Source organism: Uranotaenia lowii, chromosome 2, assembly GCF_029784155.1.
Source record: "Uranotaenia lowii strain MFRU-FL chromosome 2, ASM2978415v1, whole genome shotgun sequence".
Taxonomy (NCBI): Eukaryota; Metazoa; Arthropoda; class Insecta; order Diptera; family Culicidae; genus Uranotaenia; species Uranotaenia lowii.
The window spans coordinates 155,085,793-155,109,972 of record NC_073692.1 but is presented as its reverse complement, the minus strand read 5'-3'; the positions used below and the strand labels follow the sequence as shown (position 1 = coordinate 155,109,972).

At 36.7% G+C, this 24,180-nt stretch overlaps 1 protein-coding gene across 5 annotated transcripts in view; it reads right to left on the bottom strand.

Annotated features, from left to right (window-relative positions):
• Positions 1–1,170: 1,170 nt before the first annotated feature.
• The window catches only part of LOC129747167 (homeotic protein caudal), a 94,397-nt gene continuing 71,387 nt past the window's right edge, over positions 1,171–24,180 (bottom strand). For all 5 annotated transcript variants that reach the window (XM_055741211.1, XM_055741212.1, XM_055741213.1 and 2 more), the window contains one exon: positions 1,171–3,366. In XM_055741211.1, coding sequence (XP_055597186.1) covers positions 2,867–3,366 — 500 coding nt within the window. In that variant the 3' untranslated portion in view covers positions 1,171–2,866. The remainder of the gene's footprint in view (positions 3,367–24,180) is intronic.

Sequence of the window (24,180 nt, the reverse complement as noted above, 5' to 3'; positions counted from 1 at the left end):
ATCGCATCCTTACGAAAACAAGAATGCCATATACGCATTCGTTCGAAAGTATCCGTTCGAACGAAAGTCAGATACGCCGTAAACCAGAATAAGGGTGTATATAAACTTTAAAACTAACGGTGGAAAAAGTGACCGGCGGAAGTTCCCGGAGTGGTTTGTGCTTTGTTTTAGAATGCTGAAACCTGGTTGAGGGAGTGCAGAAGGAATTCAAACGACAGCCGGTCCGGACTAGAGGAAATGGTTTCTAGTCGAAAACATCGAAAATTTATTTGGTTTGCTCCAACCTTTTCTAATATTTTAAATGTTTATATTGTATTATTTCCTTATTACACAATGTAATGAGATTAGAGTAGCAATTTTCAAATTATGTTATAGGTGTTTTAGTATTCCATATGAAGCGTTTGGTTGAAAACTCAACTCATTATTCCTACCCTTGTTCCAGAATCTTTTGCAGTATTTCCCACATGGCTCTCCTGGCCGTAGTCATCTCTGTAATGCATGTTTTATGTAACAGAGATTACGTTGAAAAGAAAAATGAAGGAAGGACTCAAGTCCTTTCACTTTCCAGAATGCTTACATGTTTTGGCTATGGTAAAAAAAGAAAAAGAAGACAACTAGTTTTGATCATAACAAGCACAAATGAACGTCGAATTGTTTTAAAAGTTATCGAAATATTTTTGTTTGCTCGCTTATATGAGGATCTCCCATAGTGCAACGGTAGTTGTAGCAGTTGTAGCATGCAAAATCAAAAGATTATTTTCAAACATTTGTTGTTCTTCAGTTATAAATATTATGACTGCATATTTTGAATGGCAACATTTCAAGATACGATTTTTTGCTTTGGCATTCCATACGCTTTTCTTGGACCTCACGAATTTGATTCTTTTCTGGAATTTTCGCCCATTGGGATGATTTACCTACCTCTATCAAGATTTCAATATGGGTCGAACGGAGTAAATCTTGATTGAAGCGAAACAGACTTTGGAAAAACATTATTTAAAAAACGCTTTATTATTCCCGTTTGAGAGTTTTATAACCTAAAGCCAATCGAATTCAATGACATTGGATGGTAACGTCTAGCTCAGCGGAAATTCGTCAAATTATTTTCGTGGAGGGGACAGAGGAAATGTGATATTAGTCATCCGGATCCCAGTAACAAACTTCAACATATTTCAGATAGTAAGCATATATTTTTTTTATTTTTTCTTGCTTCACTTATAATAATTAAGTGTGGGGTGTGTGTTGTTTTTTTTGTTTATTTTCTTCCATGTGTATCGATTTTAAGTTTATGTGATTGCAATTAGAATGTATCTACAATGGGTGTAAGTATCCAACATAATCAAAAACTTCCTCCCGGGAATCCCTCCCGGTGCAGATGTACATACATACATACATATATACTCCTACCACTCAAAACGAAGAAGACGATCGATGAATGGTGACAGTCGTAACCGGCAAAACAAACTCTACAGAATTATGTTACGGTTTAAAAAAATAATTTTAACCATAATAACGACAGCAAAACTCAAAACTCATAATGGTTGAATTGAAACCTAAGTATCTCTTAACTAACTAAAGTAATCTCGTCGAAGCGGCGGCATCGCGCACTGTTTTGCACTGTTGTTGTTGGTTAGTTGGTTGTTAGTGTGTTTGTGTTTTGATGTGAGAAAATCCCCTATCGACCGAATTTCACAACCTCGCGATACGAGGTCAACATAGTCGTTTCTGGCGATTTCTTCCTTGTTTGTGTGTGTATAACGTAAAGATCGTGAATTTTAAGTTTGGTGCCGCAGGCAATTAGCACCTTGGAGCCTTTTTTGTCGTGTTTTTTTTGTTTTTTTTCAGTGTTAAGTTGTTTCGATTAAACGGGTTTTGTTGACAGTTTTTTTTTCTTTATTCTTCTCATGAGGTAAAAGTTGGAAAAAGGTGAAACGATCGCTAGACAATGCTTTCGTTGGTCTATGGGTGTCTTTATTCAAAACATTTTATCCAGTTGCTTTTACAGAGAAATGATGATTGGTTTCTTAGATGTAACGTTATTTTCTGGTTGGTTTTAATACTATTGCAGGCAAATTAAACTATTTAAGTAGCGCAGTGGAAAGCTAGCCTAAACTGCCAGTTCATAATAATTTGCACGCGTATTGCTACACGTTAAACTCGTTGCAACCGTTCATGGGAACTAACAAATTCTTACACGCTAAATTAGGTTATTAAAATTATATCATTTTTACATTGCACTTTGTTTAATTTTCGTTATTTTTTCGCCCGACTGCCGTTTATTTCTCGAAGTTTTGGTTTTCTAACGACGGATCGCAAAAGGGTGGAGCTTGGGCTTGGGTTTCCAAACGAGGGCATCGCACAGCTTGGGGGATTGACTGGCATTTCGTTTCCTGGAGCTCGGTGTATAATTTATGCATGAGGCCTTCCGATTGGTCGGATTCGACCTACCGGCGATGGCGGGTGCGGGCTTATAAATTATTCATAACCAGACGCGTGAGATTGGTTTCTTTTTCGTGCGGCGAATGAAATTCGCACCAACACACAGAAAATGGAAGGCTGGCTACAGCAGCAGCAGCATTCTAATAAGGCATTTCAGTTCGTGCGTCCAAGCCCGTCCAGAGCATTCATATATAATGATATTCCAAGCTGCCTTTCCCTAACCTAACTTATGCGTCCGTTGTAGATTACTGTGAGGTGTTTTTCTTCATTTTCTTTGCTCTCACTCTAGCTTGGCGGCACCCCTTCTATGAACAACTTTCCATTTGCTAATAACTCGTTAAGTCGGAGCTGAATGCTCTTATAATTTACGATTCTACCTCGCTACAGCTCTAAATCAAGGAGAAATAAGTTAATCTAGCGAACCACATCACATTATGCTTAACGAAGTTGGGGGACCCTGGGGGCCATGTCCATGGCCCTGGTTCAGGTGCTGTGAGGTGGGCACTCCCAGGTGCGAGTGCAGCGGATGGTGAGGATGGTGGAGTCCCATCGAGCCCATGCCCATACTCATGGCGCTCATCTGGTGCAGGTGCGACAGGTGTAGCGAGGGTTCCAGCTTCGGTTTCGTGTCCACCAGCAGATTGGACATGCCCTGGACGACGTTGTGCTGCGAGTGGGCCACCGAGGAAAGCGACTGGCTGTTCAGACCCATGACACCGTTCTCGGCCTTCTTCTTCTGCTTGCGGTCCTTGGCGCGGCGGTTCTGGAACCAGATTTTGACCTGTCGTTCCGAGAGCTGCAGCGACTGGGCCAGCTCCGACTTCCGGCGGATCGTGATGTACCGGGTGTAGTGGAACTCCTTTTCCAGTTCGAGCCGCTGATGGTCGGTGTAAACTACCCGGTATTTGTCCTTGGTACGTGTTTTCCCTGTAGAAAAAGAAGAAAAAATAAATGTTAGTGTAAGGTTTGATTTGTAGTTTGTAAAAATACAGTAATCTTTTTTTAAGGGAATTTATGTCTTTGGGTGTACAATATGCGCCTAAAAAGTAGGCAACATGCACAACATAAAGCTATTGAGCCGTGAACACAAATCGATCGCATTAGCACACCGACTCGAGATAGTTAATAACATCGTTGGATTTGCATGCATAGAATGTTTTGCGAAATAAATTTGATTCTCTAAAAACCAATTCGGAATGGCGACCCGTGGAAATTTTTCAACTATCCAAAAGCTATCTGAGAAAAAAAAACACTAGCAGGTGATGATAAACCCGTCAAGAAATCTATCCGAATTCAACCATCACTGCCACAAATGTTCCCCAGAAAAGCCAAACAAATATTTGACCACACTTCGCTTTACCATCACATGCATTTCTCGAACCAGCATTACTGACTGATTCTTACCTTCCCGTTTACACCCCTTTTCAGATACCGACTTGCCCAATCTACCAACAACAATCATACCGAAGAATACGATAACGATCTCAACGTGCTCATATCTATCTGGATGGTTAAAAACGCAGTAAAGGAGAGGTACGATACACAATCATAAGGAACGATAAACACCTTTTACTCAAATCGGGTCTCCTCTTGGAAATATAACTGTGAAAGACTTTCAGCGAATCTTCGGGATCCACCAGGAGCCTGCTTTGATATCGAATACATCGAACATCATCATCAACATCAGTTTAAGGTTAGTGAAAACCCAATTTTGATTAATTCCCATCCGATAGTCCGAAACCGGGCGAAAAAAACCTTTTTCCATGTCAGCGGAATTAGTGCGCACCCGCCGCCCGTCGGACAATAATCACACAAAAAAAGTCTTATCGCCAAAATCAATATTTACTCTGGTTCCACGCTATGCGTGTACGTGTGTACAGCAACGTACATATGTAGGTAGACAACAACACACGATGTAAACAAATAATAACCGAACAAGATACTTGAGCCACTTGGAACACGGTTTTTTTTCTCTTCAATTTTTGGCTGATTTCAATTTGAATTTTGATGTGAACTCATTAATGTTAAATCCATTATTAATATAGTAGTTGTAGTTCGAACAGTTACGGTAGTTCTGACATAACCAAAGTTGGACGGATTTGTTTCAATCTTTAATGTGTCCATAAAAATGGGCGAATTTATTGTTTGGGGCGCTGTCGCATTTTGAGGAGCTGTCCCCAAGTGTTGTACAATCATCTCAAACGCCGGAAATACGCAATTTTCTGTTTGCTTGTGTCGCAGTTTACCTTGCTGCTTCCATTAGTGGACAGTAACGCCACTGCTGCTGGTGCAGATAAGATTCATTCATTTATTCCTTCTTTTTTTTTCTTATGTGTGTCGCCAAGCACATTTGGATGAGTTGTTGTGCAGCAAATATGGCAACTGATATGTGACATTTTTTATCAAAATTTTTAATATTGAAATTTTTGGTTTAACTTCAAAAATGAATTGGTTACAATAAATAACAGTGTAGGCATTTTTTGATTTACATTTTAGAGTGCAATGTTCACTCCTTTTTTGTGTTTATTTCCAAAAGTGATATTGTCGCTGAATCTCCAAACCGAAGTTTTCGTCATCATCAGCGACGGCGATATCACGACGACATTTCATATTGACCGAATATCAATCAAACATCTTCCAAGTTTCGGAACCAAACAAAAGAAAGGGTTGTCGATTGACGAGGTGTTGATGAATTTTTCATCGTCGCTGGTTGACAAGGTTGCCATTCACCAGCACGAAAACTTCGGATTTCAACTTATTTTATAAAGCTTCAAACTGAAATTTTGGTATAAATCCATTGTAAATTTGGATGACTATAAACATAGAAATATTCGTTTCCGGATAATGTTGTATAACGAAATAGAGCAGTAATATTTCCTTTCGTTAAAATATTTTTAGGTTGTTCGTCGACCAAAATGTCTTGCCTAGGTTGAGAAAGCAATGTCGCATTTAATATCCATACTGGCTGAATAAAAGTTTAAAATAAGAGTCACTATTCTCAAATAGAATGCTTTCAGGCAGAAGCTTGAACACTCCCTACAAGACGAAGAAGAAAGAGTATACATCAATGAAAATATTCGTTTATTAAACCTTGATTGATGCCAGAATTGCCCGGTTTTATCCGGGTTTTCCCGGATATTTAATACAAAATTTGAGAACAGACTGGTCCGGCCCAGGTGCCTAGATTTCATTGAAAAAAGCCCGGATTTTGCTCGAATTTATTCACTTTATTTGGCAAATAAAAAAAACATATTGTGCTGAAAAAATTTCTTTGTATGCGTCCAAAACGATTTTTGATTAAGTTTCCCAAAAAAAAAACTAATCATAAAGGTGTATTTGAAGCCTATTATCCGATTTCATTTCTGTGGATAAATTTTGTTGGAAAAATTCAATTTTTCCATTTTAAATTCTTGATTTTTGTTGAGTAATTTTTGAGTTATGGCAAAATTTCCCGGATATTGCCCGGATTTTTGGTCGTCAATTTTGAAAACAAATGCCCGGATTTTGCCAGGTTTTTATTAGGGTGGTCTAACCGGTTTTACCGAAACCGGTAAAACCGGTGCGTCCATTTTCCAATACCGAAAATACCGTCTATTGAGACGGTAAAAAATCGATATTTTCGGTAAATTTTTCATTATTCTTATGCATTGAAATAAGATTGACACAGCTAAATGTTTTGTTACACCAAATATGTATGAGTGCAAATACTCAAATTTTGTCCAATCAGCTTCAAAATCTAAGATCAATAAAAGTTACTGCAAGGTTTATGTGGGAATAGTTATTGCTAAAACTTGTCAATGTAACTTTTTGGATTTAAGCTTTAGTGGTGTTCAAAAGAGCATTGACAAGCTGCCATCTCTCTTAGAAGATATTTTTTCATGAAACTTTACACATTTCAGTTCAGCTATCGAACTAACGCTCCACAACATTTAAAGACTGTTCAAGTGTACAATGACTGAAGAAAAGATACAGCTACAAGAAATTAAAGATTGCTTTACAATAATCACTGTATTTTTCATTGAAAAACTGTAGTTTGGTAAAAAAAAATGCCAAAATGATTTAGCTATAAACAAGCCAAGTCTATCAAAATCGTTCTAAGCGGTGCCGGGCTTTCATAAATTTACATTTTAAAATCAAAAAATTAGAAGCTTCCTACTTTGTTTTAAAACATTAAATGTTTCAACAGAGTCAGCAGTTAAACACATGTTCAAATGTTTGTAAAAAAATTATCTATCGATATTTTTATGGTAATTGATGGGACTCTGTTGTTTTTATTTTTAATGCTAGCATTTTCTTTTTCCAGACAAAGCAGTTACAAAGTTTTTATAAATTTGTAACAGTATTATAATAAAAAACGTATGGATCAGATCCGAACAAATATATTTATTACGGAATTTTGACTGGATATTGAAAAGATTTTTATTCCTTTTCGATCGTTTTAATGTTAGAAAGGCAAACTGAATGCGATCTTGACCTAGGTTGCGGGGAAAACATTCGTATTTTGGACAACAAAAATAAAAAATTCTGTGAATCAACTTTGTCACAGAGTTTTGTGTTTTGCCTCATCATATTACGTCTTTTTTTTACCGTAAAATCTTTGTGTACATCAAAATGTAAATATTTTGTATATCATTTTCATGAAAGATGTTTTAAAACTTTTACTAAATCTGTGATAGATCTGTGTTCTTAAATCTGAATACTGTATTGCAGAGTACAAGACAAAAATTCGTTGAAAATAATATGAATTTCTATAATTTCTGCCACCTCACAGCAAAATTATAATAATGAAATGACGATGAAAAATATTATGATAATCATGAGAATGACGATAGATTTATGAAAAAGAGATAATTTAAAGACACAAATCCATATTTTTCAATAAAAAATGTTGCTAAATCTATTGCATAATAAATTCTGAGCATTTTATGCCATTACTACTGCAATTTGACGAAACTTTTTCATGAATTCGATATGTTTTGGAAAATACCGGTTTTACCGGTTTTATAAATTACAAATACCGAAATTCCGGATTTGAAAAAAACCGGTAAATTCGACCACCCTAGTTCTTATATAAAATTGCCCGTCCCGGCTACATGCTGAAAAAATTCTGGCAACTTTATGCTAGGATAAGAATGCCAGATTGCCCGGATTTATTTACAGTTAAACTCCCTTGAATAAAAAAATAACTTTATTTGGCAAATCAAACAAAAAAAACAAATTGTATTGAAAAATTTCCTTTTTATGCGTTCAAAACGAATTTTTTATTGTTAGTTTTACAAAAATAATCATAAAAGATTTTTTTAAGCCTATAATACGATTTCAAAAATTAAATATAAAATTTGGCAAAAGTCCGACCCGGTTGCCCGGATTTAGTTGAAAAAATGTCCAGATATTGCTCGGATTCATTCACATTTTTTACAAAGTCAAACAAAAAAAATGAGTTATTATATTTTTTTCATTTTTTCATCCAAAAAGTTTAATTGAAATAAAAAAAAAAACATTAACGATTTTGGATGCCCAAAATACGATTCGAAGTCGGCTGATATGATTCGATAAAAAAAATGTTTTATATGTTTTTTTTCTATTGATTTTTGGGAAACAGTCCTTGAGTTTTGCCTAAATTTTTTCGGCTGGAAAAATGCCTGTATTTTGGGTTGATAGTTTTGAAATACAATGCTCGAATTTTGCTAGATTTTAGATAAAACAGTCCGGTTTTGCCTGAGTAAAAGTCAGGCAACCTGTTGCTAGGATAATGGCTAGAATGCCCATAAAAGATCGAGCAGGTCAGTTATTGACCGTTTGGACAGATCACCTCAATCGTTGGACTGCGTATTTCGAAAAACTCTTTCATCAATCATAGTGCATTAACGACGTTTACTCGCGATCGCCCTCGTTAGCTGGGATAGAAACAGCAGTTGAGTGAAATTCAACAAAGAGCTTGAAATCGATTGCTTTCACCCTCTAGAGTAGACGTTGATCACTACAATGTCCAACTACTCTGCAAAGTGGTCCTTAACAGGATCCAGAAGAAAAATTACGCCTGTTTATAACACTACGAATAACAATGGAACAAATAAACGAATTTCGAAACTCTCTCCAGCTGCTGTTCGTTAATTTGTATTAAAACTCCTGAGCTGCTCAGAGAACTGTTCCACCTTATCGAAGTACACAGTACACATTTAATTGCTTCTTGACTGACACAAGGATGAAATCCCAGCAAACATAAAATCGCATCAGAAATGATAGATTAAGTCGTTAATAATGTTAATGCGAATCGCAATTCCTACCACATAAGTAAACGATCGTAAAAATGGTCACTTAAAGTCGGTTTAAATCGGATATGATAAAAGTCTCCAATGTTTACAAATCTGTTCTCCCGCGGGGTATTTAAGTGAGAAATCAACCCTTTGGTTCTCTCTGCGAGTAGCAGTGCAATCAGATTATTTAGATAGTTCCGTTGAAAGAATTGTCCAATGAGAGAAGCAGCAACTGTTGTGCCTAGCAACGGTTTTCATGAATTGAGAGCAAAACTTACGCTCTCTTGCTTAGTTTCGGGATGAACGAATAAGGTGTTAAATATCGCCCAATTTGTATAGTTCTTATCTTTCTAGACAGAATTTAAAAATATGTATGTATATTGTCTTCACCTTTGTAGGTAAATGCTATTTTTTCGACTTTTATACGATCATTCTATAATGTATATGAAACGTATAACAAAATTGTAAAGAAATATACTTATATTATATTTTTGCTGGGCTTTTATCGATCGCTGCTTTTTCTTATCCTAGTGGATGAGAACCGTTGATCTAGGTACAATCAATCTACTAAAAACCAAATCGAGGATTATCATGGAATCCTTTAATTTTGGAGGAGATAAACGATCATAATTGCTTGTTCGCCCAGGCAACTGGGTATTCAAGACTTTAACGAAACCAGGTAGCAGGTCTCGAAATCAACGTTGGAAAGACTAAGTTTATACTGAAAATCCATACAGTTTCATGGTAGCAGGACAGCAGGTTGACAAAATGAAAGCCTCCAGTATTTTGGTAGCTAGACAACACCTTTAGATGATTCCTAGAAAGTACATCAAAGCCTGAACCAGAAAGGTACATGGTCTTCGAAAAGTCTGTCGACAGATCTAACCTTGAAAGAATACTGGAATCTTCCGAGAACATAATTGGTGATAGATTAGAATAATCCTGCCAAGTGTGATAATTTTTTTAAGAGATGCATTTGATTAGACACTGGATAAATATCGAAGAGTTTGTGGCTGGGAAGCCTAACTTCAGCAGTAAGAAATGTCAACGGAAATCTAGCCTAGCATCAAGACTAAGACGCCGGCTCCATATTGTCTATATTGGAGATCAGTAAAGTCGACCCCATGCTTCAAATAATCGGCACAAAAGTCTTGAAAATATGTACCTAACCTAGACATTACATAGACCAAAGAGACCATTATTTAATCAATCAGCTGAACGAGCGTGCGTAAAACCACTTCTCGAAGGTGATAATTGATATCGGTTTTGAGAACCATTCCTGATGGCTCCCCCCTATAGTTATAAGGTAGGGGAAGAGTGAAAATTGAATAAAAAAAAGTAAGTGGGAACCCCTCACTAACACTCACGCAAAACCCCTAACGGTTCAAAGCGCGCCGCCGAAAGTCGTTAATCCAGATACGGTCTGGTATAACCCGTTTAATTTTTATTTTCCTGACAAACGTACATACATATGTACAGTACCTAGTAGGTACTGTGAAACGCTTTCGTAAGTCGGTATGTTCTAGTTTTGAAGTCACGCAACGGCTAGTAGGTATAGATAACCTTTTATCAGTTTCGGAAAACAGGGCTCGAGTGGGTCGCGTACCGCGTATTGTACCTCTATATGTACTAAATATCTACAAGTACTTGTACTTGAGCGCTTTCGGTGTACTCTTATTGCTTCCGAGCGTAGATATCATTTGGGTCTTCCATTTCAGATCCGGTCTTTTTATGTTTGGTGGTGGAAATGGAATTGGAGTTTTTTTCTGTTTTCCAAAAATCACAGATTGACCCAAACAAATGGGGCCAAAGCCCACGAAGTGGAGGATGGGGTTTATGGCTCCCAACCGATCGGATAATACCAGCCAAGTCGCGGAACCACCGGATTACGCTCATTAGTGGAGTGTGAACAAAATTTATACTGCTGCCCCAGCTCTCTGGGAGCTTTTATTAAAGAGGCGATCCTCCGTAATGAGCCCATAAAATCGAAAACCGATTTTTATTGGAGCCTATAGATTGGCTAATACGCTCGCTTTGCTGATGATGATGATGGTGGTGGGCAAGTTTTTGGGGTGGAGCCGGAGGAAAATTTACGATCCTACAGAGCGGAGCCATTACAACCGAGATATCTCGTAACTTTTGATGGTTCGATGAGATGATAGGAACCGGTATATTGAGATGTGAACACCTTACTTTGGGGACTATGGCTATTGCTATCTCCGCCCCTGGGTGATAGATAAGACCTCGTTTCTATCTCTTTGTGGACATCCGCCTTTGTTCGAATTTCGAAAAATTTCATCATTTTTTGGATCACAGCAAACAAAATTTTCATAAAGCAAGAAAACTTTACACTCAAAACAATGTAATGATCTGGGAGTGAGAACCGACCCTAAATCCGTCAGAAGTCTCCATGTTTGTTCCCATGTAAAAGGTCTTGAGAAAGCGTGCCCACATTTGTTTGGGCTGGAAATCTCGGCTATTTGCTCTGGAATTAGCCGAAGCAAATTCGTGTAAAATGCAACTTAATTGCTTTGCACAGCTCAGCAAGATCACGCAAATATTGCCGGAGTCAATATGTGTGGAATCAATTGAGAGGAAGAAACCCGTTGAGCATTTGCCGTTAAGCTTTTTTTTGCACTCCAAGTTCAGCTGAGCGTCAGTTGTGATGAAAATATCACAACAAAGCGCCGTTTTGTTTTGGGATTTCCCATCAAAGAGGAAAAAATTCGTTTGGCCTGCAACCAAAAGAGACCGCCAAAGAGCTCGCCGATTGAGTATATATCCAATTGACAAATGGATTACCGTGGTAAATACCTTCCGACAAACGGGTGGCTGATCCCTGGCTAATACCTTAAAAAAGAGCCGTTCCAAAAACCAGTCTGCGGTGGTCTTCGCTCGCGATATCTCGAAATCCTCAACTTCAAAGCCAATCGCAAAGCGATGCACGACACTGGGAGCAGGAGAAATCTTTCCCTTGAGCCTGGTCCAGGAAGCTCCGTAGATCCGAGGTGCGTTATCGCGCGAGTAGATTCCCCCCGGGTGAATTTTCCGTTGAGATCTCTGTTGTTGCGATGCGTGGCATTTGGGGATATAGCACGTTTGTTTACTTTCGAACCAAGTCAAAAGTACCGCCAGCCATCGGAAACCGTACAACGATCACGACTGACAACGCGGAAGGACCAATCGGCTCAACCCGTTATCTGCCGGCAAGAGTGCTCCGTCGTCGCGTCGTAAGCATTCCCCCGGTATCTCGTTCTAATACTCAACTACTCACACTTGAGCACTGGAAGCTCAAACACTCAGACAAACTCAAACCAAACCCACGCGGACCGATGCTAGAGAGGAAGCATCGTAAATAATTTGTCGTAATCTACCGCAATAAAAGGATTAATGCTTTTATGATAATTCAATATAATAATGGTATTGATTTTTATTTTGGCTATATATTTCTGCGCCAGTACAACGGGTGTGTTGTTGTGTCTAGAATCATCTTTCCACAAAGCTCAGAGACACTGAGGCGGCTTGAACGTTCCGCTCAAACGTATCACTTTCACCCTTAATAAAAATGTCACACAGCGGGTATGAGTGTCAAATATTGTCAACCCAAACTAACGTCCTTAAAATGTGGAAACCAACGAACGAGAGAGTAGAAAAAAAAACAACCATCACGTCTCTATTATCACCCACAACCCTGGTTGAACCAAGGCAGGGACCGGAAAAAGTAGCATCCCATCATAATGAAGTTTCAAATTTTTCACCTTGGTCCCTGGGGTCCACTTACGCATAACCAGCTACCAACCCCCTGCCAGTTGTGCCGCTCAAAGGACCGAAAAAGAGCCCAACAACTTACTTTCCACAATCCACAACCCCTGGGCTGTCCTCTCCTTTTAAGGGAAACCCCGGTTGCCAACAACTAATAAATATTCATCGTTGATTGTTCTGAGATTTCGGCTTTCTCCCTCGTCGTCAGAGGTTTTCCATACCATACCTCCTAGTCGGAAACTTACTTGAAACCAAGTGGCAAAGAAAGGTCGGCATTCGGCTAGGTCGGTTTAGCTTTTTTTTTATATAATTAGGTATCACTTTTTTAAATTGTTGAAAATGCCATAATTTGAAAGTTTTTTATACGTTGTTTCGTGTGATTACTTGTGGCTTGTTGATGTCACGACATCAAACTTTGCTGAAAGATGTACTTGTCCTCCTGTTCCGTTTTTACATGGATTTTTCCAGGTTCTCGCAAAAAATGTAAATTTCATCATTAACAATCATATTATCATTGATCAGCATTGAAATTTCCACCAACGCTCTCGTAAGACACCTTATCATTTTATTTTTATTTGTTTAAAGAGGATTTTAACCCTTAGTAGTCACTCGCCTTCTGTATCAAGAAATTAAAAACATTTCTATATTCACCATGCTACTTTCACTACAGTGCTTTACATTCGGTTGAATATGACAGTCCAGAAAACGATCTCCCGCCTTCCTAAGAGTAACTTTTCCTTGTTGAAAAGCTTTAAAGTGAAGCAACACTACAGGACTGAGCTGTTGAACATAAAAAGGTTGCCCTAAATAACCTCGTGAGATCATATCCGGGCATCCGGGACTTTCATATTCATCCGAATGAAAATAAAGCACTGTAGACACATTCCGCGCGCTTATACCGCTCACAAATGATTTTTTTCAGTTCTCGAATAAAAAAATCTCCAAATCGCCAAGTTTTTCTATAATTCAAATCACAAAAAAACCAACGAAAAAAGAGAAAAATATGTTTCCAATATGTTTTGTGTTATTTCAAATATAAATTTTTTGACGAATAAAGTGTGAATTTTTACAACATATTTAGAAAATAATGAAAAACTAATATTTGGATTACTTTTTTCGCAATTTGCAAAATAAGTTTTGAAGAAAACAACTACTGCTTAATTGTATAGAAGAAAAAAAAGAATTTGTTTATATTCGACGGAAATCTTTTTAAAAGCGATCAAATCAAGTGAATTCACGTCACAAAAAAGGAAGCTTTTTAAAACTTCAGTTTCCTCGTAAATTTACATTTTCTAACAAGAAGGATAAAGATCTTCTTTGGAAATGATGAGTTGATTCTGAAACACTTAATTTTACAGAAATCTTTAGAGATCAAACTGAGTTACAACAGCGCAAACGGGTCAGTTCACGTAACAAAATTTGATTTGATTTATAAGGTAAAATGCTTATGCTTTTGCTTATGGCAGATCTTGTCAGCATCTCGGTAAATAGTAAAAATACATTCCCTATTAATCATATCTTGGCCGGGCCCACTGTGCATTATTGGACGCAGAGACGACTAGAACCAAGAGAGGGAGAAACATGGACAACATTACCAAACGTTTTCAGAAGAATGAAAAAGCGAATTATTATCGTTGAGAGTGCTGAAAATTGGTGTGCTTCCGACGTTGATAATCTTTTAAGATTCCTTCTTGATGGAAGTGTGGAATCTCCTAACAGAAATCCCAAACTAAACATAAACATTTTTTTTCCTTTAATCGAGATTTTTTTAGTTATTTCAGCATATCGTCAATGTGAGTTACTCATCGAATTATTGTTGTAAATTCTGCATGCCATCATTTCTGGTCAATATTGACCTTGGTAAAAGCGCCATTGAAGCGCTGTTGAAAAGCTTGATTGTAAAATAAAATAGCTTTTATCGAAATATTTGAAAATTTCAACATTTGGAAATCATTAAAACATATTTGATAAAAAACAGTAGGTAATTGAAAAAACTTATCTGAATTGTATGACTTTTTTTTAAGGGAGTTAACTGCCAGGGTCATTCTTCACTAAATTTTTTGACTGTTTAGACTGGTCCATACGATTCCCCAAAATGCTACAAAATATTTTCACAACATTCGGTTCGGTTCACTGCAATTAATGATAAAAAAATCCACAGCAATTTTCCTCTTTTGAACTTTCAATCTTTGAAAAAACAAATAAATTTCTTTCTATTTGAGAAAATTTTCCGAACCACGTAAAAACGCGTGTTGACACTTCAGCACACGCCTACTCTCTTGTAATATTTATAAGGGAGATATGCTCTGAAAGCTGTTTTTACCCTCGGATTTTTACAAATCGAACAAAATTTGGTTCATTATTAAATAATTAGAAATTGAACAAAAATCAATTTTTTTTGGAAAAAATTAAAAAAAAAATTGTCTTGTTGAATAGTATGCATTCAGTTATATGAGAAAAAGAACTTATTTTAATCTATGATACCTCAATATGTTGTTAAGTAAATGTGAGTAAAAAAAATGGAAAAAGTTCGGTAATGATACTGAATATTTACGATTGAAAAAGTCGGAATAACGAGACATCACTTTTAAAAGTGTATTGAAAATTTGTAGGCCGTAAAGAATGGTTCCAAATAGCTAGGATTTTTGTGCTTGAGTTAATTGCGTGAAATAATTGTTTGAACTGAGTGAACTCAAGTCACAACCAAGGTTGCCGAAATCACAGAAAAATCTGTATTATCACAGAATTTTGAGCAAAATTTCGTCACAGAATCTGTGTCACAGGTCAAAGAATTTTTAAAATTTTCACAGAATTCATAGCTTTCCTACATTTTTTACAGATTTCCAAAATTATAATTTTTCTATGTCATAATTGACTTTTTATTTCTGACAATAATTCATGAAAATATGAAAACAAGGTAATGCAAATGATTTTTTTCAATTTAAACTGTAAGAAATTTCCAATTTGTTGATGTTTGACACGATTTTCCTATGAACTTCATAGAAAAAGTATCACAGAAAACCCTCACAGAATTTTAGGTTCAAATCAGAGAATTCGAGATTTTTTTTTGTCAAAAACACAGATTTATTTTGTGGCAACCTTGGTCACAACTTTAAAGAGGAATAATTTTGTTCGTTGTTTTTCAATCAGAAAGCTACGTATACCAAATTGTGAGCAATTAATTCGTGTACAACTTATTCTAAGACATCAATTTTTCTATTTCCTCAGAGAGAACAGGAAATTTGGGTGATGTATACTGAAGACAAAAATGATCAATTCTAGCTTGAATTTACGTCACAAAAGTAATCGACCACAACAGAAACACATTTAATTTTTTAGTGATCGAATCATATTCATTTCAAAGGAAATTTTATTTGCAACCGTTCGCTACTATTTTTTTCTTTCTACAATAAAATGGCTGACCTTTACAATGATTACAGCTCAGAAAAGTCTGGAAAAGTGAATTCATGTCACGGTGGAATGTGTCATGTGATGCAGGGTGGGGTGTCTCAAAAGGGCGAGGTAGGAGGTAAAATTTAAACGCCGATCATTGGTTATGTGGTTGCTCAAGGTAAAATTGATTTTTTTTTGTGAGAACCTAGAAAAATCCATGCTAAACAGGACAGGAAGACAGGTACATCTTTCAGCAAAATAACGACACCAACCAAAAATCGTTGAGAACAGCAGCTTTCGTTTTATCTACATGGTTCAAACCAATCTTGTGGCCATCCCTAGCCCCAATATGTATCCCTTAGAAGGTTTGTTAAAGAAAAGGTGGAGAACATTTGTGTTCAGATTAAAAAAAGGGAAATTTGACTATTTTTTTTAAGTCTAATTGGATCTGATAGAATTTTGTTTTTATCATTTTTTATCAAATCATTAATTTAGCGACATTTTCATGTTTTGCGCTAAAATTATGCAATTCAATAAACAGATTGCTACTGAGCTATGAAAAAAATGACGGTAAAATGTTCTTAAATTTACCAGCTTTCCAATGAACTTATTAAAATTTAAAAAGATTTCTCCGGCAAAAAAACTGAACACATCGGAATGATTAGATATAAAAGATGGATGTTTTTTTTCTGCCGATCATTGTTTAATCAAGTTTAAAGTTTAAAAAAATGTCTACGTCAATATGATGCAAAATCTCCTTTATTTGACATATATTTCCAATCTTGCATAACACGTTAGTGGCGAATAATAAAATTCTTATATAAATTTTATGTTAAACATTACCGGATCAGTTAAAGCTTGGATCATTTAAAAACATTTTAACAAAACTTTTAAAATACTCGATCTCCAAATGTTCGAGGGAAGCCTGATAGTGACTGAAAACTCATGGAGATCCGATTAAGCATTATGTAATATTTCAGTGTTTATGCTTTGAACAACTTAAAATAACCAAAGAATTTTACCAAGAGTTTGTCGAGATTCAGAGCTTCGAATTTCAGGCTTTTACCTTTACAATCTGATCAGTCATTTTAAGCAGTTTGTAACATTTTTATTCGACACCACAATTCAGAGGGATGAGGCTTATAGAGGCGAATCTACCAAGCAAGCCTCTCTAATAAAATAAATTAAATTAAAATGAGGCTTATTTTCTACGAAAAGAACGAAACTTTGCTTCAGTTTGTCAAACAAGCAACATTTTAAATTTTCAATAATTTCATAAGTGTTCATAATTTTTATAATCAGTTCGAAATATTTTTCAGGCGCAGCTAGCCGTACAAATCCGTACAATCTTCCAGCTAAAACCAAATTATGTCACGATTTTTCGGATTTTTTAGACCCATATTCATCATTTCGAGGCAGGTTTCCAACACAGTTTTGTTGGCCTTCACGCAGAAAAAAGCTTTTATGGATTTGCAAAAACTCACCAGCATTAGAATTTTTTTCGGCAACCTTGGTTCTAGCGTCTTCAAGTACTTCACGGTGAAAAACTTTATTTTTTATTAAAAAGATTAAAAAATCTTTAAAAAAAACAAAATGTTGTAGACCCCCCGATGGATTATTTCAAATTTTGGCTCAAATAAAAAGGGTAAGTCCCAGCTTTCGAATGGTGCAAAAATTAGCGACGCTAGAGATTTTTCGATAAATAAAATTGTTCTATCAGAGACACCGTGACTCATTACTTTACCAAAATCATTCAGCAAACCTTAATTAATTCAGAACAGTCGAAAATGAGTTAATTCCGTTTAACATCAAGATAGTGTTGCCATCTACGATTTAAAACTGAAAATATGATGTTTGACTTATTTAAAAATTCACATTTCAATGAGAAGCCTGTTTTCTGGATTCAAATTCAGCCTAGAATCAGTGTTTCATCATTTAACGTCATATTAATAAAGAAATTAAGCAGTTTGAAAAATAGATCAAACGTCAAATTCTTTAAGGTAAGGTTGCCAGAATTTTTTCAGCACGTAGCCGGGTCGGGCAAATCTCGGCAATTTTATATAAAAACCTGACAAAATCCGAGCATTTGTTTTAAAAACTGACGACCAAAAATCCGGGCAATATCAGGGCAAATTTTGTTGAAACCCAAAAATTACTCAACAAAAATCAGGAAAAAAAATTGAAAAATATTTTTTTTCATAAAAATTTATTAACAGATTTAAATCCTGTTTAAGGCTACAAAAAAAAATAAATGATTATTTTTGCGAAATTTACTCAAAAAAAATTGTTTTGGACGTGAAAATAGAAAATTTGTTTGATTTGCCATAAAAAGTGAACAATTCCGGGCAAGGCACCCGGGCCGGCTGGACTGTTCCCTAATTTTATACCGGGAAATCTGGCAACCTTACTTTAAGGGCTAAAGGAAAAACTCTTAAAAACCCCTTTTAAACCTTTGGATTACTAGAAAACGCCTAAAACGCAGTTATCAATTCAAAAAGTTCGTAGAAGCATTATGATTCACTTTTACACATTAAATTTAAAGAAATAATATTGATTTTTTTTTTCAGAAAAATCATAAATGGTACTATTCTTTTTCCGCACATATTATCATATTTTTGGTGCTCAACGCAAATAGCTTCATCCAATGTGCTCTAGAAAGCAGTTAATATTAAATGATGGTTTTTTCTATTTACTGCTGATTTTTAACTCTCAAATTGTGAGTAAATTTTCTGGACAAGTTGGTAGTTTGTGAATTTTTTTTTCTGTTAGATTTAAAGCTTAGTTCTTTTAGAAATGGGACAGTTACAAATGCGTGTATCTCAAAAACCATTCGTTTGATCTAAATACTTTCTATGAAGGAAATGAAGGTAATCTTATGATAATTCATAAAAAAAATTGAAAAAAAAATTTCGTGTTTTATAAGAAAAATTTCTACTTTATTCTTGGTACCTCCCATCGGCCGGCGCACACTTTTTCCAGCCATAATATTGATCAGTTTTTTGAACTTATTCTTCGTCTTATCTGTATTTTAGGTGGCTACATCCTCCTTTTTCAATTCATGCTACTTTTCGGTCCAATACTACTCTTTTGAAAGAAGCTGAGACCAATTTAAAGGATACAGCTGTTTCGAATTTGCCAAAACTAGCTATTTTTTGAGCCACTTTAAAGCGTTTTCAATGGAATTTCTGCTGGCAAAATTTTACAATAACAAAGTAAAACCATCATGAGATTGAACTTCAAGTATAATCGGTTATTAAAGATCGTAGGTTGCATAGGGTATATGCAAAATTACTCTTTTTAGGCTTTTAAAAACAGCGAAAACCGAAATTTTTGTTTTGAAAATTGTTGTTTTTTCCACAGGAGCAGAATTTCATCAAATCATTATGTTTTATACCAGCAAATACATACTTTAATATGTAAGGGACCTTGCCACGAGCAGACATGGAATAGGATTCAAACGTTGGAATTTGTTTGAAATAGAGTAGTTTTAAAGTTTTGTCGTTCATCAGAAATCATGTGTCCCAGAGCCTCGGTACCGGCTATACAGCTTACGAGCTCTGGATCTAGCAAAAAATTGATGTTTGAGGTTAGGTTTTAATGACTCATCATCAGGCAACACTGTCAGTTTACCGGAAAATTTTTTATTTGGAAATTACAGCGATCTACACTTAGTTTTTCGCTTATACATCATTAAAAATGCTGGTATGAGCCTTGACTTCCCAGATGACACTTAACCGTTGTTGCCGATCATGTGCTTCACTCTAATGATTGATTTGAACTTTGTGGACATTTTTGACAGTGTTTGCATACTTTTTCACCACTAACACACAGTAATTCTTTGAAGGATCAACGGTTTTGTCAGCTATGATTATGATAATGATGGATTTTGAAGGAAACTGTGCAAAATTATTTTTTCCTTTTTCTCTTGCATCTTGAATATCTCAAAAACGAGTAAATTTAAAATTCTGAAAAAAATGGGTAGGATAGCACTTTTCACAGCCTGTCAAAATTTTGAATGTCCGATCACTCGTAAATGAGCTATTAGCAAAAGAAAGTGTCCCATTTCTAAAAGAACTAAGCTTTAGTCGATTATCTAAAACGAATCCATACAGATGCTTGTCATTCCTATCACAGTGCACTATATAACCATTATTATATATTAAAAATAGCTTTCTCGAGCGCTTCTACGAAAATTTTCAAGAAAAACAGGCTTTTTTCACTAAACCTCCTTGCACAAATTTGGCCAGAGTACTTGAAAACGAATAAGGATCAAACTCTGTTAGTGGCATTGTGATCAGCGAAAAAAAGCTGAAAAGTGAACCAGTCTAATGTACATGTATATTGCTATAATTTATATTGATTTTTAAGAAAACATTGGGGCGCGTTCGCAGATTACAGAATAAATGGGTTAAGCTATATGGTGGACTGTACTGAATTGGCGTTTTATACATGTAAGTTTCGAAAATTTAAGTTAACACATGCAACTGCAAAACTGTTTTATGGATTCGCACATGGTATCTTCAAAAAGAGGTTCTTATCTTGAGAGCTTTTTCTAAATACCTACTTGTTGAACGTCAGGGTTTTTAAGGCACTTGGCACTCTTTTTGGCATCACTTGATTTCCAATGCTTATCGATGATGATATTCAAAGCAAGTCGTCATTGATTCAGAAGACGATATTTTTTACAAGTCGACCCAACCTAGCAAAATAATTCAAGGATGAGTATATCACCTAGGATTGCCATTCCCTAGTTTTTTTTTATTCCTTCCAACGAAGGAAACCACCAAGGACGACCGAGAGTCCTCTTCTTTGGCCGTCTCATCGGTTCGTCCTTGGAATAACTTTGGCACATAACCAAACCGAGACAAACCAACAACCGTAGAGAGATTGCTCAAGTTTTGCATCGAAAACCCAGAAATCGGTACGATTGTACTTAATCAACCGTGACGTGTTGTTTGCTTACTGGCCTGCCTTATGGCCAATTGGACACCGATAAACCTTCTGACATTCGTGTTTATTCGTACCAAGGTGCTCACCCGGTGGGGGATCTTCACTTTTTTTTTTGGAACCGTAACAACCAACAAGGCCACAACTGTGCGGTTCGGTTCGGGTTTTGCCAACTTTATCGAAAGTTACGCAACATTTTAGGTGAAGTTTTGAAAGAAAAAAAAAGCGAAAAAGCGTTACGGTCTGTGGAGAAACCGTCAATCGAAGATTTATGGTATGGTCAGTTTGGTTTTTCTTCTTTCTGGTCGTTTCTTCAAGCGTCTTTTTTTACTAGTGAGTTTTTTGGAAAGTGGTGCTGAAAATTGAAGCATACAGTAGTGATTAGTTACTGTGTGTTGAATTTAATTGGTTAATCTGTTCGTGTGTAACCAAGTTTTTCTAAATTGAGTTGTCAAAATTCAGTCATTCCTGACAGACGATGAAAACACTCCTTCTTGATCTTGATTCTTATTCGATGTTTGTATGTCTAAAGCTTTATTCAATCTCAATTTGGAAAACATCTCAACAGATGTAAAATCTCCGATTGTGTCTATAAAAATAAACCACTCGTCAGACAAATCCAATCATTGTCTAAGAACTACAGATGGTTCCGTATTAAGATGTTTATATCGTTGTCCCTCATGAGTATGTTTATGCTTTTTATGTTCAAACTCGTATTGGAATATCATCTTCCACCAACCAACGTCAATGTTTGAAAAGTCTTGGGCGGCTTAACGTTCCACTGATCTCCAGACGCATAGTTTAGATTTTTCGACGCCATACGAGTCAATTGCACCAAGTATTGAATTTTGACTCTTTAACATCCAAAGTCTGTGAAGAACCGCGCGCCGTTTACTGACTCTTGCGCTTTCAAGTGGAAGGTAGTTAACCACTTTCGGCACGAAACCACCCACAACATCGGCCATCGTTGTACCGAGTCAAGAGAGTTCACAAACCTCTCGGGCGAACTCCCCGGGCGAGATCTTCGCCTCGGGTCCCGAGATATTTAGTTGTTTTATTTACTATAAAACAAACTATAAAACGTCGATAAACTAACCCCGACCCGACCAAAAACTACGACGGGCAGCATTCGAGTAGAGTTTCCTGCCGAGCGCGGAAGAGTCCCACAGCACGCCATTGCGATGTTTGACTGCCGACCAATCCTCCAGTCCAGAGTCGAAAGAACCGGAATGACTCACGGAACAACCGTAAAGGGGAAATTGTTTATGTGTTTTATTTTCCTATTATCCAGGCTCGCGCGAGCGTTTTCGTACGAGACTCGATGTATAAGAGTATCTCCCACTAGGGTAACATTGTATATGTCTTCTCCTAACCGATTCGAATCTTTCGGTGGTCGTTTGGACCATAAGTGAAGTGATAAAAGAAGTGTCCTGCTGCACCGTTTAACAGAACGAAGACGGTTCCTCTCCAAGGATCTCTTTAAATTTATTCGCCCCATTGCCGTCGTCGATTCTTGTGGTGTTCTGTTTTTCTGTATTGTTTGAGTCGTTCGTAGTGTTTACGATTAGGATAGGAATAAATGCTAGGAAAGGGAACCCGAAAACCTCATAGATTTTTTCTTGTGACTGGCTGCCTGCCGAAGCAACTACACAAGTCTGTAGAGGTGCCCTCACTAGTTGTTATTTCGACTGGGGTCATAAAACCATAAAAGCCAAAGTCGCCAAATCTATTACCAAAATCGTTCGAGCGGGCGGCGGCAACCGGGTCCGGGGTTTAAAGGGGTTGCCCTAGGCAACGCACGAAAAACGAATGGAACCAAGGGATGCTTCTTGCATGAATGCGTGGCGTTACCAAGGATACCTACTGCAAAATGCTGACGGACTGCTCGAACATCGAATTCAGAGCTTAACGAAATCGAACAGCGTTTGATCTCAATTTAATGAGCCGCCATTGGAATTTTTTTGACATTGAACGAACCTATCACTGGAGAGTAGAGCCACAATAGGCATACTAATTCAGAGTCAAATTTAGCTAATTGATAAATTTTTTAATGAGAAGCTTTTTGGTCTGAATCTCGTTAATTGGATGACCAAATAAACGATAAACAATCGAGCATCACAATCTAATTTCAAAGATTTATTGACACTACCCAATTATTCACAAACTGTATTGCAATTTTACCCCCCAACTTCGAAAATTGCTGCTGCTATCGCTACACAGTAATTTTTTTCCTCTATTTCCAGCAAAAAAAATTGCTGGAAACGTCCAGCAATCCAATTTGTTGCTGGAAACCAGCAAACATTCTCCGTTTTGCTGATTTTTCCAGCACTCGATCGTCATTGCTGAAAAACCAGCAATGAATCTGGCAAACTTGATGGATTTGTTTATTTTTTGCATGTTATTTTTCGTTGCAAGTCGATAGAGACAATTTTTTTATTTTCAACAATGACGGCGTTGTTGTTGCAAGAAAAAAATCTATTTGAATAATTGTTTAATAACTTTATCCTTAACTTTTTCTCCATGAAGAGCGAACACGAAATTATAGCGACACATTCAACAGGGCATAACTTTTTAACCATTGGGTAAAAATCAACCAAATTTGGCACATTTCCTCATTGTTGTATATTGTTTACATGCTGTCAAACTCGAAGTCGTGTTTTCGATTCAACGAACATGGAGGTGAACCAACGCAAGTCGAGAGAACGAATTCTTTCGAAACACCTGGAATTTCTTGACCTGTCGCACCGGCAGTTGGGAAAAATGTTGAACATTCTCCATTCAACCGCCTCCAGAGTGAACAAAAATACGGGTAAGGTGAAGCGGATGATTAAAGCAAATCCTAACGTCTTAAGCCGTAATTTGGCTAAAAAGATCGGCATGTCGCAGAACAGAAGATGCTGACAAAATATGACTGCTGTGTGATGGACGACGAAACGTATATAAAAGCAGATTCCAAGCAAATTTCGGGGTTGGAGTTTTTCACCGGCAAGAGCAAGTTCGATGTGGACGACAAATTTAAGAAGAAGAAAATGTCAAAGTTCGCCTCCAAATATCTGTGAGTATGCTTTTCGTGACAAAGGGCACAGTAAACGGCAAGATCTACAATTCTGAGTGCCTCTAGAAGCTCCTTTTGTCATTTTTGTAGCAGTACGACGAAGCTCCGCTATTTTCGCCAGATTTGGCATCATGCCACTATTTTAAAAGTGTCCTGGAGTGGTATGAGGCCAATTCTGTCCATTTTGTTTCAAAGGACATGAACCCGGCAAACTGTCTGGAGCTGCGCCCGGTGGAGCAGTACTGGGCAATAATGAATCGGGAACTTCGGAAGAGCAAAAAGACAGTCAAAAACGAGAAGGACATGTTAAGAAAATGAAAAAACTGA